The sequence below is a fragment of the Mirounga leonina genome, unplaced genomic scaffold (genome assembly GCF_011800145.1).
Source record: "Mirounga leonina isolate KUSES-001 unplaced genomic scaffold, KU_Mleo_1.0 Mir_175, whole genome shotgun sequence".
Classification (NCBI taxonomy): Eukaryota; Metazoa; Chordata; class Mammalia; order Carnivora; family Phocidae; genus Mirounga; species Mirounga leonina.
In genome coordinates, this window is record NW_023270453.1 from 23428031 (window position 1) to 23442909 (window position 14879).

The following is a 14879-nucleotide window of genomic DNA, read 5'->3' on the forward strand; positions in this document are numbered from 1 at the left end:
CCCTCCGGTTAGTTGAGTCAGAAAGATAATTTATGGGAGGACATTAGAGCCGGCCAGCTCCGCCCTCGAGTTTGTCCACAGAGGTGGCAGTGTGTCCCCAGAGTCCCCTGTCACTCTCCCACCAGGCTCTCCAGCTGCCCCAAGGGGAACACCTGCGGCCCTACTGCCACCAAGGCCTCCGGGGGCAGCTGAACCCCAGGTCATAAAAGGTCAGGAGTCTTGGGAGGACAGGAGGGAGCTTCTTTATTCTCCTTGCGCTTTCATCGCGTTTGAGTGAGCCAGGCTACCTGGCGGGGCCTGGGCTGACCCAGCTCTTCTTCACAACAGCCTCTTACAGAAGATCAGCCCGCCCGCAGGGCCTGGGGGCTGCAGGGAGAGCGGGTCACAGCCTGGTACCAGACACCTCGGGCTTGAGCAGGGGCCGCAGGGGTCAGTCCTGGGGCTGCCCTCCCTCCATGCCCACGAGAGGTGGGTGCCAAGTTCCCTCTCCCGTAGCCCTTGCCCTCACCCCCAGCCTGCTGCCCTGCTCACCCCATTCACTCGCTCACCGTGCATGCTCTACGCTGGGCACTGCTCTGGCCCTCAAGGCCCATTATGGGCTGGATGTCCGTGTCCCCGCCAAAACCCATGTTTGGAAGCCCACCCTCCAGCATGACTATATGTAGAGCTCGGCCCTTTATGGAAGGGGCCAGGGTTAGGATGCGTCCTGAGAGTGAGGCTCTGATCCCCTAGGCCCCTATAAGAAGAGACGTCAGAGAGCTCTCTCTGCGTCCCTACACCTCTCCCCCCGCCCCGGAGGCAGGGAAGAGGCCGCAACCGCCTTCGTGCCAGGAACAGAGGTCTCAGAATGGGACCCACCATGCCAGCACCTTGTTCCTGGACTCGGCAGCCTCCAGAACTGTGAGAAATGTTTGTTTCAGTGGCTCAGTCTGGCATTCTGTTCTGGCAGCCAGGGCCAAGATAGACACTCAGACCCCACCTCACAGAGAGGAGTCGAGCAGCCGTGAGTCCGGCCTCCTCCATCACATGTCACCGCACACAGTGACATGCCCGGGACGGCGTTATGGCCGGGCAGGAAGGCGCTCCAGGAGGCCGGGGCGGAGCAGAGTTGACCAGGCAGAAAGGAGCTCCAGAGCCTTCTGGGTGGTGGACACAGTCCGGGCCCACCCCTCTGCAGACCCTTGTTCCCAGCATCTACCAGCTTCACCAAGGCTAGCAGCCTCGTTGTCCTGGCCACACCGAATTCAAGAGAGGACCGTTCCCCAATGTCAAGTCCGCTTCTGCTTCTGGTCAAGCAAGGAGTGCTGGCGGCTTTCAACCAGCCATCCCCCACTTTGAATTAGTGCAGAGCGGGATCTAGGTGCGGCTCCGTGGGGGCGGCCGTGCTGGGATTTCTGGACAGAACAGTAGTGTTCACAAGCTCCGTGACCAGCACTAACAGGAGCCAGGAGCTAGGATCAGGTTCAGAGATGAGCTGCCAAGGATTCTCCAGAGCTTCCTGGCCTGACCGCAGCCCTCCGCCCCCGCCCTTGGCTGCCTGAGTGCAGGCTCCCACCCCCAGCTCTCAGCACCGTGGCCCAAGCCAGGTGTCCTTTGACAAACCCAGCTGTCCCTTTCCTGCCACCTCAAAAGTGCTGCTCAAAGCATCTTTGTTTGAGGCCCCGCCCTGGCTCCTTAATCACCCCCTGGCGAGGCCCCCACCCCCTCTGGCCCTTTAAGCCCCCAGGCCCTCCCCCTGCCCAGTCAGCAGGGAGGGCACAAGCCACGCGGGTGAGAGCAGGGTGCAGGGGCCTCTAGGGCAGGAGGGGGCGGCCGGCAGGCAATGGAACTAGGTGGTGGCCAGGGGCCAGGCTCCAGGGCTCCTGTGGATGCCGAGGGTGCTCAAATCTCGCAGGGGTTGGGGGGACAGCCATAGTCCCTGGGGTGTGGGCAGAGGGAAGCGCATAGAACCTGGGCCCCCGGGGATAGGTCCAGGACCAACGGGGGGCTGAGGGAAGACAGAGGGCCTCTGGGGCCTGGGCTAGGACCCTCCTCTCGTCTCCTTGCAGGTTCTGACCAGAGTCCCCACCCTGAGCTGTGCTGCCCTTAACCAGCCCAGCCCTGAAGACACAATGAGGGGGCCTTCCTGCCTCTGGGTCTTGCTCCTACTGCTGCTGGGTGAGTGGGGGGCAGGGGCTGGGGGGTTCCCAGATGCCCCATCATACCGCTCTCTGGCCTGGTTCCCCTAGAGCACTCCGGGGCACCCTAACCTTGGCTTCACCGGTTCACCTTCTCCCCGTCACTGACCGTGGGCCCTCCAAGCTCCGATGTGCCCGTGTGTGTCCGAGGTGTGAGTCCCCACCTCACACTGCCCTGGGGAGGGTTAAAGTGGGTAACCAGGCCAACGTGTTGATTGCACAAAAGCCTGGCACCAGGTCAGTGCGACGTGTTTCACCCTCCTTCCTAATCTCTGACATCCCTCCCCCTGGCCCGTTATCGGACACCAAGGCCATAATCCAGTGCCTTCCCTGCTTCCTCCTGCCGGAGCTGCTGGGACAGGGACGCTGGAGTCTGCAGGTAAGGAAGCCTCAGAGTCCCTGACGTTGGCCCTGAGTCTCCCCGACCCCACCCACATCCCAGGCCCCCAGTCTTCCGCCCTCCCTCGCGCCCCCCTTGTCCCCTGCAGCCTGCGGGCAGCCCCAGGTGTCGAGTCGCATCGTGGGAGGCCGGGACGCCCGGGACGGACAGTGGCCGTGGCAGGCGAGCATCCAGCACCGCGGGGCGCACGTGTGCGGGGGCTCGCTCATCGCCCCCCAGTGGGTGCTGACCGCAGCGCACTGCTTCCCCAGGTCAGCGGAAGGGCGGGGGGCGCGGGGCCCAGGGACAGGGGGCAGGTGTGGCGGGCCCGGGAGCCGTGAGCAGCGTCGCCCCCTGTCGCGCAGGCCGACGCTGCCGTCCGAGTACCGCGTGCGCCTCGGGGCGCTGCACCTGGGCCCCGCCTCGCCCCGCGCGCTCTCGGCGCGCGTGCGCAGGGTGCTGCTGCCCCCGGACTACTCCGAGCACCGCGCCCGCGGCGACCTGGCGCTGCTGCAGCTGCGCCGCCCGGTGCCCCTGAGCGCCCGCATCCAGCCCGTCTGCCTGCCCGAGCCCGGGGCGCGCCCGCCCCCCGGCACACCGTGCTGGGTCACCGGCTGGGGCAGCCTGCGGCCGGGAGGTGAGGCGGGGGGGCGGGGCCCGGGGGCCCGGCGGGGGGACGCGGGATCCCTCTCCACCTCCCTCTGACCGGGAAGGCTAGCGCCGCGCTGTCGCAGTCCGGGGCTCAGCGCGACCTCCGGGGACCCAATCCTCTTCCTCCCAGTCAGACCAGCGAGTCCTGCCTGGCCCGGCGGGTCAGGCTTCTCAGCCCCTGCCTCTCCCAGCTCTCAGAAGCCCCCCTTCCCCCCCCCGCCCCCCCGCCAGTGCCACTTCCAGACTGGCGACCTCTGCAGGGAGTAAGGGTGCCGCTGCTGGATGCGCGCACCTGTGACCACCTCTACCACGTGGGCACCGACGTGCCTGGCGCAGAGCACATAGTGCTGCCCGGAAACCTGTGTGCCGGCTACGTCCAGGGCCGCAAAGACGCCTGTCAGGTGCGGGAAGCTGCCTGGACCCCTGGAGTCTAGGTCCTGTGTCCAGCACCTGCCCTCCCTCCTTGGAACCCAGGGGCCGTACATCCTGTCCCCTAACCCAGAGGCACCGCCTTAGGGACTGGGGTCCTGGCACTGCCATCCCAAATCTTCAAAGGGCTGAGACCTAAGCTTGCCTTTCTCCTGCAGGGTGACTCTGGGGGACCCCTGACCTGCGTGAGATCCGGGCGCTGGGTCCTGGTGGGCGTGGTGAGCTGGGGCAAGGGCTGTGCCCTGCCCAACCGTCCAGGGGTCTACACCAATGTGGCCGCTTACAGCCCCTGGATTCAGGCTCGCCTTAGCCTCTAATGCAGGAACACTGACCTGGAGCCAGAGGCTGGGGTCCCTCTGAGGACCTGCCCATTCCCCACACCTTGCCCCTTCCAACTTGAGGCTCACAGGACTTATAAAGCTAAGGTGTCATCTATCTGTCCATCCCTGCCTCCTCCATAGGGCTCACCAAGCCCTAGCCGCCAACCCTCCTCCAGGAGTCTCCCATTTGGGGGAGCGGGGAGGGGGGAGCTGTCTCACAATCCCTCCCGCCCCCCTCCCCTCCTTCTCATATTTACCCTTCTCAGCTTCAGCGGGGGGCTGGGCCTGGGTCCCCAGAGACAGGCAAGCCAGCTGGTGCCCGGTCTGGCCTCTGGGCCCCCTTTCTCAGGAGGAAGTCAGGGAGCTTCCAAGTGTGAGAGGGATTCAGCCCCAGGGTGATGCTTCTCCATTGCTGGCTTTGAAGATGGAGCGGCCTCCAGGAGCTGAGGGCAGCCCCCAGCTGACAGCCAGCAGGGAAGCCCCTCACTGCTACAACAGCAAGGAGCTGAATGAGCCTGGGACCCAGCTCCCCCTGGCCTCCAGATGAGAGCCCCACCAGGCCGCCCCACAGGCCAAGCCCTTGAGCCTGGTGGAGCCCACCCAGACTTCTGGCCCACAGAGTTGTGATTTAATAAATTTGGGTGGTTGTAGGCTGCTATGTTGGTGGTCATTTACTACAGAGCAATAGAAAACGAATCTAGGGCGCCTGGGTGGCTCAGTCGTTAAGCATCTGCCTTCAGCTCAGGTCATGGTCCCAGGGTCCTGGGATCGAGCCCCGCATCGGGCTCCCTGCTCGGCGGGAAACCTGCTTCTCCCTCTCCCACTTCCCCTGCTTGTGTTCCCTCTCTCGCTGTGTCTCTCTCTGTCAAATAAATAAAATCTTTAAAAAAATAAATAAAAGAAAACAAATCTAGATCTTGCCCCACTGCAGTGGAGATGCCCCCAGGGTCTGGGTGGGCTAGCCCTAGGCTCTAATAAGGCTCAGGAGCCTGGGGCACCTGGCATCATGCCCTCAACCCAGGAAGGGCCGGGAGCCCCCAGACAGGCCTGGCAGAGCTTCTGCTGTGCTTGTTTCTGTGGTTACAGCCATCCTCACTGGGGAAAGTCTGGGGCTGTGTCCCAGCTGTGGCAAGGGGCCCACAGACCCAGGACCCGCCCCACACCTGCATCTGGAAACTAGCTTAGGCCCCTTGCAGCTCCCTGCCCACCTTTGCGTGCCTGGGACCTGGTTCCTGTCCCCTCCCTGCCATCTGCTCATCCCCAGGCCGAAGACCATCCATCCCAATAGATACAGCTCAGTGTCTAGAACTGCAGAAGGAACAAGAAACTGAACAAAACCTGGAAACCCCAAAGCCTAATCTTTGAGGCTAACAGGGACAGTGGGGGCAGGGGGCATGGGGGAGGACACCATCAAAGGTGCAGCCCCAGGGGCAGGCCTGAGGCTCGCCTCCACTCTTCCCTCCCAGGAGAGAGAAGGTAGCCGCACCCCGGTGGTTGCTGCCGGGCTGAGCCAGGCAGGCAGGGTGGGCCCACAGGACTCGGGCCGTGAGGGAGCTCCAGACTGCTTTCTCCCCCTGGCTGAGGGCCATCCATCTGGGGAAGCACTTCGCTGTCCTTGGGGGATGGTTATCGGGGAGCAGGGTGCCCAGAACGTGGCATGGCCATGGGCACATCAGCAAGGGGACCCTGGTGGCCCCTGCTGGTTGATGCTGGCCATCCTCGCTCCCTCCCTCAGCCTGGGGCCAGCTAAGGGACCTTCCCCAGGACGCCTCCCGAGGCACTGAGATGGGCACAAGCCAGTCTGCCTGGGAGCCAGTCTGCCTCAGCCTTGGACCTGCTGTGATTTGAGTAATGGGTCCCCATTCAGAGAGCCCCGTGTTTCGGAAGTATAACCTGGGAGCTAAACAGGGGAGTCTGGAGCTGGAGGGACAGGAGCTGTGCCTGGAAGGGAAGGGTCAGCAAATGAGAAGAAAGCAGCTGCTCCTCATCAAGCCCTTACCAGATGCCACGCGGAGGGCTTTGTGGCACCACCTCGTGGGATCCTCACCTGACACCCATTTCTCAGATGAGAAAGCCAAGACCCAAAGCCACGCAGCTGGTAGATGGTAGGCTGAGATTCCCGCCCAGGTGGTCTGATTCTGGAGGCAGCTGGAATGATGGAGGGGAGATTACAATCCCCTTTACTCTCTCCCCTTGCTTCCCGCCAGTGCGGGGCTCTGGGCTCCCCTTCCCCTAGCGCCTTCCTGGTGTGCCAGCCTTGTGAGACTGGGCAAGTTGCATCTCCTCGCCCAGCAGGCTCAGGGGCACGCCCCCCCTGTGCTGGTGGTCCCGTCTGTCAGCAAGGTCAGTGGGGGCGTGGGGGGGGGTGACATGGCCCTGCATCAGCCATGGCTATACGCCCTGCCAGGTGACAGGTCGGGAGACCGTGCTGCGGGGAGGGGAGCACCAGGTTGGCGGGGGTGGTCCTGGGAAGTCCAGGCATGGGGGACACTGGGCTCTTCTCTAAGGTAGGCGGGCATTTCCTAGCTGCCCAACTGCTCTGGCTGGGGATGCTGCAACCGGATAGATGGCCTAGCCGCTCCCAAGAGTACTGACTTGACCTCGGTTTCCCCTTCTGTCCTCTGAATGGATGCCACGCACCGTGTCGTGGCTGCTGGGAGGGCTGAGGCCCTCACACTCCTGCCCACCGAGCACGGCTACTGTGCCCTGTGCGAGCACGCTCTCAGCTGCTCCCAGAACACACACGAGGTGTTCTCGTTTTCACTTTCACCGGTGGGGAAACAGGCCCAGAGAGGTTAAGTGGTGTGCCCTAAGGCCCACAGCTGGTAAGAGGTGGAACCAGGTCGAAGCTGGGCAGCTGACTTAAACTCCACACTGAGTTGTGAACCTTGCAGAGATGAAAGTAGTAAAACACCCTACAAATGAGAGGTACACCAGTAACTATCAGTCGTGATAATTACTATCTAGTCATCGATGATTAAAAAAAAAGGGGGGGGGGGAAGGCCCACCAGGCCGAGACCCTGCAGGCTTAGTTTGGAGGCCAGGGAAGGGTCCCTGGCACGAGCGCCCGATCATTGAGGCGCAAGGGCAGAAAGGGCCCAGCCAGCTTTCCTGTGCAGAGAACTGAGAGCAGCCGGCCAGCCAGTTCACCCACCATCCTGAGACTCCCGCTCTGTCTGTCATGGCTCCCAGGAGGGCAGACCTGCACCCAGCAAGACCACAGAGGCAGGGGCTGTGGGGGATCAGCCCCTACTCCCCCTCCATTCCCTCTTGACCCCATTCCCACTGCACTCACAATTACACCAAGGCCTGCAGTCACTTCCTACCACTGGCCCACCAAGTGGATGGTACCGTGGGGCTCAGAGAGACACCCTGAGGGGAAGGACTCCTGTTGGGCAGGGCCCCCACCCTACTCGCCACCTTCCCTAGTCTGGGTGACCTCTAACAGCAAAGACTGCTGTAAGCAGACTCCCGTCATTACCCAAACCCCAGCACTGTGTGGTGCGTGCATTAGCTCATCAGTGCCCCCCAAATGCCATATGGAGTCCAATTGTGTATCCCCTGCATGGATGGGAAAACAGGTGGAGGCTCAGTGCCTCGCCTAAGATCATAGTCAATAAGCTGATGTTGGAACTCAGATGGTCTGCTGGAGGGTGGGTGGAGACAGCCATGATCCTCGGAGGGATGGAGTGTGGGCCTACTCAGGATGACTCCTGGTAGGCATCCTGAGCTGTGACACCGGCCAGGACAGACCTAATAAGGCAGGTGTCTACGTGGCAATAGTGCGCACATTCAGGACAATGGGCCAGGGTGCAGCTGGGCCAGAACATCGTGGGCGAAGAGGAGGCCCCTCCTTTCCCTACACCCCTGGACTCCATCTTTACCTGCCTCATTCTGGAAAGTCGGCTGGATGCCTCTGAGAACCTCCTTGGCCCCAATGGGCCACACCCCTCCCCTGCCGCACGCTCTCCTTCCTCAGCAGTACAGGATCTAAAGCCTCAAAATCTCTGTACACAAAGATGCTGAGATTAAGATGGAAATCTTCGGCCTGAGCCAAGGACTCTCTGCACCAGTGACTCGTCCACCGCCTCCTGACTCAGGTGACGAAGCAGCGGTGGAGGTCAGCCAGGGGCGGGAGAGTTAGCGGGGAGCCAGGGCTGCCGAGGCTCAGGGAGGGAAGATTCACAGGAGGGAGAGGACTTCAGGGAGCTCTGGAGGAGGCAGAGGCTAGAAGTCAAAAATAACAATAATTACGGTTACGGTTTTAGAAACACCTACTGAGTACCAATTCTTGATGAAAATCTACAAACTTTACAAACAGCTGTTCTCTCATCTTAAAAAAGAGGAAACTGGACTTTCATGAGGTTAACTGCCCAAAGCTGCACAGGCAGCGCCGGGACCAAGTATTTGAATCCCCAGTGGTCTGAGCACGCAGCCCGCACTGTGAAAATTAGTGAAAGGAAACCTCGTTTAGAACACAGGCATGGCGGGGCACCTGGGTGGCTCAGTTGTTAAGCGTCTGTCTTTGGCTCAGGTCATGATCTCCAGGTCCTGGGATCAAGCCCCGCATTGAGCCCCGCATCGGGCTCCCCGCTCGGCGGGGAGTCTGCTTCTCCCTCTTCCTCTGCCTCTCCCCACTGCTCCTACTCTCTCTCTCTCTCTCTCTCTCTCTCTGTATCTGTCTGTCTCAAATGCATTAAAAAAAAAAAAAAAAATTCTATAGAACGCAGGCGCGGGGCCAGCAGGGGGCGCTCTCAGCCCTCTCGCTCATCAACTGCCCCCGCAAGGGGAAGAGTCGCATCTGGCAGGTGCATGCTACTTTACTACCCGAGCAGGAGGAAGGCAACAGCTCAGCCAGTGAAAACCCACTATTAGAACTCACTTTATTCCAAAGAACTTTTTGTCTATAATAGCCCTCCCAGTTTCCCCTTTCCACTATATGAGAGTTTCTCTCCTTTGTTCTGCGGACTTGCCTATGGCTTTGCTGTAGCTTGCTCGTCCTGGCTTGTAATTCTCTGCTTTCCCCACATAAGCCCAGTTTTGCTGGTAAAATAACTTGGCAGTTTTATTTTCTTAAGGTTAATAGCCGTTAGTGACCAGCTCGGTTCAGGGCCAAGGCAGCAGCATCTTCAGATTGTGCCCACTCTGAAGAATTGTCAAATAGCAACCCCCAACATCGGCAGCACTGTTTGGCATCCAGGGCCATCCACCGGCTTACTGGGTGCCCCGGCATGTCTGACACATGCCATCAGCGACCCAGCTGAGGCTCTCTCCCTCCCAGTACTGGCTATGCAAGAGAAAAAAACCTCTTTCCCTCCCTCCAGTGTAACTGCAACCTGGGGCAAGGCAGGACAGTGTCCCCACACCCAAGAAGTAAGGCCTAGACTGTTGGTAGGGAAACCCCATAGAAGGACAGCCAGTCAGGGAAACCAAGTCTACAGGCCCTTCCAAAGCCCGAGTGGACGCAGGCAGCGAGGGGGGCAGCTGCCCAAGCCCCTGGGCTGGGGAACTCCTCCTTCCGCCTCACCCTGGGGAGTGAGCACCAACTTTGGCAGAGCCTTATGGCATTTTTTAAAAGATTTTATTTGTCAGAGCACAAGCATGGGGCGCAGCAGGCAGAAGGAGAAGCAGACTCCCTGCTGAGCAAGGAGCCCGACGTGGGGCTCCATCCCAGGAACTCCAGGATCATCCTGAGCTGCAGGCAGAGGCTTCACCCGCTAAGGCCTCCCGAGCCTTATGGCGTTCTCCCTGGGAGTTCTCCCCGCCCACTCACTAACACCCAGGGCAGCTTCCTGGGGTCCTTCCCGGCCACAAAGCCCAGCCAAGGCTGGGCGTGGAAATGAGGACAGCACACCCACGGGGGCAGCCGGAAGGTCCGGAATTATCACCCCCTCAAAACGGAGGCCAGGAAGCCCCTCAATTATGAGCCGACCTTCACTGACTCTCGCTGGGATGTGGGGGTACCCTACACTCGCCAGGTCAGCTCCCAACGTTCCCCCACCAGAGGGCCGAGCCTGCACCCAGACCACCCCCTGACTGCAACAGGGGCGCCTCAGCTTTGCCGCTCCCAAGATGGCGCCGCCACCTGCCGCGCCGGACCCCTGCCCCACGCCCACCACGCCACGGCGCCGAGATGGCGGCCGGACACGCAGTCGGTTGGAGCGGCAGGCGCATCACTTAAAATGGCGGCGGCGGCGGCGGCGGCGGGGCGGGGCCGCCGGGCGCGAGGCACGCTGGGGCGGGGTGCGCGGGCTGCCGGGAACGGGGCGGAGCGCGGCCGCGCCGGCGCGTCGAGAGGGGACAGGCAGCCGCCGCGATGGTGAGCGGGCGCGGGGGGAGGGGCGGCGGGCCGGGGCCGGCGGGGGGCGGCGGGGGGCGGGGAGCCGCGCGGGGCTGGGGGTGGGGGCGGTCAGCGGCGGGGGCGAGGGAAGCTGGGCTCTGGGCTCCGCGCTCACGCCGGCCCGCCGCCCCCAGGACGTGTTCCTCATGATCCGGCGCCACAAGACCACCATCTTCACGGACGCCAAGGAGTCGAGCACTGTGTTCGAGCTAAAGCGCATCGTCGAGGGCATCCTCAAGCGGCCGCCCGACGAGCAGCGGTTGTACAAGGTGCGGCCCCGGGCGGGGGCGGGCGCTGCGGGGCGGCCGCGTCGTTGGTGTAAACAGTGGCCGGAACTCCCCCGCGTGGAGGCGAGGCGGCGCCGGTGCTCGGTGGAGGGGCGGCCCCGGGGGACGCGCGGGGGGCCCCGGGCGCTTCTTGGGGGGGCCGGCGGCGTGTCTCATCCCAGCGGCGGCGGGCTGGGGAAACTGAGGCTGGGCGAGGTGACCGTTCAGCCCAAGGTCCGCGGCAGAGCCGGGGTTTGAACCCCGTTGCCTTTAGTGCCCCGCGGGCCCGTCAGAAGCACACACTTTCATCCCCGCTCCTTACTACCGACAAGCGGAGGGTGTCGGGGTGAGTAGCGGCCCAGCAGGCCACCACCCAACGAGCGCATTACTCCCCAAGCTCCTGCCGGTGCTCTGAAAGTTCGTCCTTCCCCTTCAAACCAACTGAAATTATGTAGCGAAAATGGCTTGGGGCTTTGTGTTTTCATGGGGGAGTCCGTCCTCTTGGCCCAATTCAGGTGTCCAGCAGCATGGAGCCCTTCACCTAAGTGCACTGGTCTCATTCTCGCTGGAAACCGGGAAACTGGCTTTTCCTTCCAAACTGAGCCTCTCTCTGTTAGTCTCTGGAAGCCTCTTATGCTGTGCGTCCGGGGAGGCTTCCCTGCTGCCTGTGCTCCTTCCATGTACTGTATTCCGTGCTTTCTGGGTCTGCTTCACTCACTGAAACCTCCTGGCTGCCCTACAAGTTGGGAATTCCAGTAATTCCCATCTTACAGATAAACTGCCCATCAAAAAGATCAACCGCTTTGTCCAAGGTGGCAGAGCTGGGATTCAAATCAGGTCTACCAGTGGACAGACTGGGTCACTGACTCTTGAAATTAGAATCACCTGGAGCCTTGGGAGGGGAAAACGAGATTCCAGAGCTCTACTCTGAGAGGTTCTGATTTGGAAAGTCTTGTGTAGCTCTGGAAATTGTGTTTGATACGTTCTGCGGGTGGTCCTGGGCCCCACTTGGGGCCATCTATCTTTCTTCTTCTGACTTTCAGGGTAGTTGCTGACCAGGGAAGTCTGGGACTCACCCCTCCTGGGGCCTCTCCCAACACCCTGCCTGCCTCTCTCCTCAGGATGACCAGCTTCTGGATGACGGCAAGACACTGGGAGAGTGTGGCTTCACCAGTCAGACAGCACGGCCGCAGGCCCCAGCCACTGTAGGGCTGGCGTTTCGAGCAGGTGAGCGGGGCGGCCAGGCCGGGTGAAACAGCCAAAGAAAGGGGTCACTGGGGAGCCTCTTGTTCCTCCTCCCAGCCTCCAGGGCAGTGGCTTCCTAGTCCACAAAGCGCAGGCAGTATCTTGTGTATTTGTTTCCCCACAAAGAAAAAAAAAGCAGAGATGCTTGTAGAAATTGAAGCTTATTTCATGAAGCATTGAAATATCCCTAATCACTATACCAGTTTCTGTTTAAAGGTTTTAGTACTGGGTCCTGTGCTTTGCATTTTATTTGTTGTTCCATTTAATACTTGGTACCCCAAGAGGGAAGTGTGGCTATCCCCACTTTGGAGTCATGGAAACTGAGGCTTGCCGGCAGTCATGTGGGGAGCTACGGTTCAGATGCAGACTGCTGGGACCTTGCTTGAGCTGGGCACCATGCCAGGTAGTCTTTGAGGGGCATCACTTAATCTCCCAGCATCTCTGTGCATGCCACACGTGTGTTGTGCCCATTTTAAGGATGAGTAACCAAGCCTGGGAAAATTAGGTCACTTGCTGGGACTGCCAGATCCAGAATTCATGTCCAGTCCCTGTGCGCTCATGAACCACATGCCCCCTGCCCAGTGCTTAGAAACCCAAGGGTGGGGGCGGTTCACTGCTCTCCTTCCCCCAAGAAAAAGAGAGGTTTGAATTTTATTGTTTCTAGAAACTTGGAACAGGGGTTGTAGTGTGTTCAAGTTGTGTTGAGTAAACTCGGTTGATAAGTAATGATTTTTCTGGCTTCTTGTGACAAAAAGTGTAGTGAAGGTTGAGGAGGGAGGGTACAGCCTTAGCCACACTTCTGTATTTCATGAGGATCACTGTGCCAGGCCTTAGCAGCCATGTCCTTGGGGGGCTGCTTCACACTGCTGACACCCCCCCCCCCCGTCCTGCTGGCTGGAGTTCCCATCTCCATAGAGGCGTGTGACACTTAGGCCAGCCTCACAGGCGGTGTGAGCCCCCACGGGCCCCAGGCCTTGGCCTGAGGGTGCTCAGGAAGTGGAAATCTTAAGGGCCTTCATGTGGGTCCCCTCTGACCCTTTCAGTAGTACTAAGGTAGGTGCACAGCTGGTGCAGACTTTACACAGGTTAGGCCCTGTACAGGGGTACCCTTCTGAGGGGGCAGGTGAGGACTGAAAGCACATCTCCCACTCTGCTTCCTAAGCCCCAAGACTTGGCTACATTCTCCCGGAGGACGTAGTCCTTCCTCTTAAAGGCAGTCTCCTGTAGGCTTGCAGAGACTCTTGTAAGATGTCAGCAGGCCTATTTTGTTGATGAAAAAAATCACAACACAGGGTTTGTTTTTCCCCATGACCCCAGTTAGGGCATTGAATGTGGGGGTGACTAGACCGTAGGTGGCATCACCACTGGGGCAGGTGATTGCTGTCTTGATGGAGGACACAGTATGGACTGGACTGGCTGTTCTTTGTTCCTCCCTTGGGCTGCAAAAGTGCACTTCTGCGTGGGTAATTGTTTTCCTTAGAGTTTTTGGAAGAGCAACACAGAACTTAACCCACCCCCCCCAACTGGCTGCTCAGTCAAATCAAGTGTTAAATAGCATTGTCCAGACTTAACCAAAAACGGGAGAAATGAAGGCAAGAATTGTCACTGCAGATTGGTCGTTTTGAAGCTGAATTAGTTAAGCTGAGCCACCGGTCTCTAAGTTCAGCATTGTGGACATCTGGGGTCAGGTAATTCTGTGTGAGGTGTCTTGGGCACTACAGGATGTTTAGCATCTCTGGCCACTATTAGAGATGGCCATCTACCCACTCTGCCAAGTTATGACAACCAAAACTGTTGCCAGACATGGCCACCTTTCCTATGGGGGCCTAATTGGTTGAGAACCCTGAGCCAGGTGGAGAGAAGTCTCCCTGTTGGAAGAAAGTGCAGGAGTAAAGTTAGGAAGTGGGGCTCGTTTGCTTTGTGCTGAGGTGACAGAAACAAGACAGGGCTTTCTGGAGCTGCTGTTCTAGTGGGAGAAGCAGCCTGGTCAAAAGAAACGGCCATTTTGGCTAGAGGTATGTAAATGCTGCTGTAGCAATGCACAGGTATTGGGATGCAGTGACTGTCTACGTAGGATGGCTGGGGAAGGCTTCTCTGAGGAGTGATGTTTGGGTTGACCACTTGAATGCCCCCAGACAACCAGCCATTCAGAGTGGCAGGCTAGGGACTAGCAAATACAAAGGCTCTGAGGCAGGAAAGAGCTTGATGTGGGGAACACAGGAGACAGGTGGACAAAGGGCAATGGACTTAAGATTTTATTCAGTGTGATGGGAAGCTATTGGAAGCTTTTAAGCAGGGGAAGGACAGGCTGGTTTGAACTTTAAAAAAAATCAGTGTTTAGTAGAGAGGAGGTGTGAATGGAACAAGGAGATGGAGATTCTGGATGAGGGGAGACAAATGGGTAAGGGTCTGTGTGCACAGTGTCACTAGTAGGTGTAAAGGGTGAGGAAATGGACTTGGATGCGGGGGGGACGGGCAGTCCAGGTTGGGCCTGTAGGGGTGGAACTCATTCTAGTAGGATCATGGAGGAGACTCTGCAGAGGTGGGGATTTGCTCAGAGGACACCAGAAGCTAGATAGTAGTGGCTGCTCCCTCCAGCTCTCCCCACCCACCCCTGTCCACCAGATGAAGCTTTCGAGGCCCTGCGCATCGAGCCCTTCTCCAGCCCACCTGAGCTGCCCGATGTGATGAAGCCACAGGACTCAGGAAGCAGCGCCAATGAACAAGCGGTGCAGTGAGGGCCCCGGGCCCGTCCCCAGTGCCCCCCCCAATAAAAGATTTGGGTGTCTGCCTGGTTGCTGCCTTTTTCTGTGCACCCTTCTCCTGACTCAGGCATCACCTTCCCTGGGATGGGTCTGCTCCCCTGCAAGACAACAACTCACCTTGAGAGACCACAAGCTCTGTGGGCCCAGCTGTCCACCCCCACCCCAGCCTGCCCCTCTGAGCCCACTGGCAGAGGACTGGGAGGAACCTGGAGACCCAAGGTTTGGGGCTTTGTTCCTTTAGTGACTTCCTGCCAGTAGGTAGGCTCCCAGGCAGCTTCTGAGCTAAGGAGAAGCCAGGAGCAAAAGC

General features: G+C 59.7%; 2 protein-coding genes across 2 annotated transcripts; both read left to right on the top strand.

Annotated features, from left to right (window-relative positions):
* The first annotated feature begins 2111 nt into the window (after window positions 1-2111).
* PRSS33 (serine protease 33) lies at window positions 2112-3953 on the top strand. The gene is made up of 6 exons (XM_035022470.1): window positions 2112-2157; window positions 2527-2556; window positions 2666-2828; window positions 2922-3193; window positions 3439-3608; window positions 3795-3953. The coding sequence occupies exons 1-6, from the start codon at window positions 2112-2114 to the stop codon at window positions 3951-3953; spliced, it is 840 nt and encodes a 279-aa protein (XP_034878361.1).
* Window positions 3954-10205: 6252 nt separating this feature from the next.
* On the top strand, window positions 10206-14596 carry ELOB (elongin B). Its single transcript, XM_035022038.1, has 4 exons — window positions 10206-10275; window positions 10431-10565; window positions 11684-11789; window positions 14433-14596. Exons 1-4 carry the CDS (start codon window positions 10273-10275, stop codon window positions 14543-14545), a joined length of 357 nt encoding a protein of 118 aa, XP_034877929.1. The 5' UTR covers window positions 10206-10272; the 3' UTR covers window positions 14546-14596.
* Window positions 14597-14879: the final 283 nt, after the last annotated feature.

Excerpts from the sequence above, each read along its gene's own strand:
- PRSS33 (XM_035022470.1), top strand. The coding sequence starts at position 2,112 with ATGAGGGGGCCTTCCTGCCTCTGGGTCTTGCTCCTACTGCTGCTGG. Across the intron at positions 2,158-2,526 it reads CTTGCTCCTACTGCTGCTGG|CTGCTGGGACAGGGACGCTG; the intron begins GTGAGTGGGGGG and ends CTCCTGCCGGAG. Across the intron at positions 3,194-3,438 it reads GGGCAGCCTGCGGCCGGGAG|TGCCACTTCCAGACTGGCGA; the intron begins GTGAGGCGGGGG and ends CCCCCCCGCCAG.
- ELOB (XM_035022038.1), top strand. Across the intron at positions 10,566-11,683 it reads ACGAGCAGCGGTTGTACAAG|GATGACCAGCTTCTGGATGA; the intron begins GTGCGGCCCCGG and ends CTCTCTCCTCAG. Across the intron at positions 11,790-14,432 it reads AGGGCTGGCGTTTCGAGCAG|ATGAAGCTTTCGAGGCCCTG; the intron begins GTGAGCGGGGCG and ends CCTGTCCACCAG.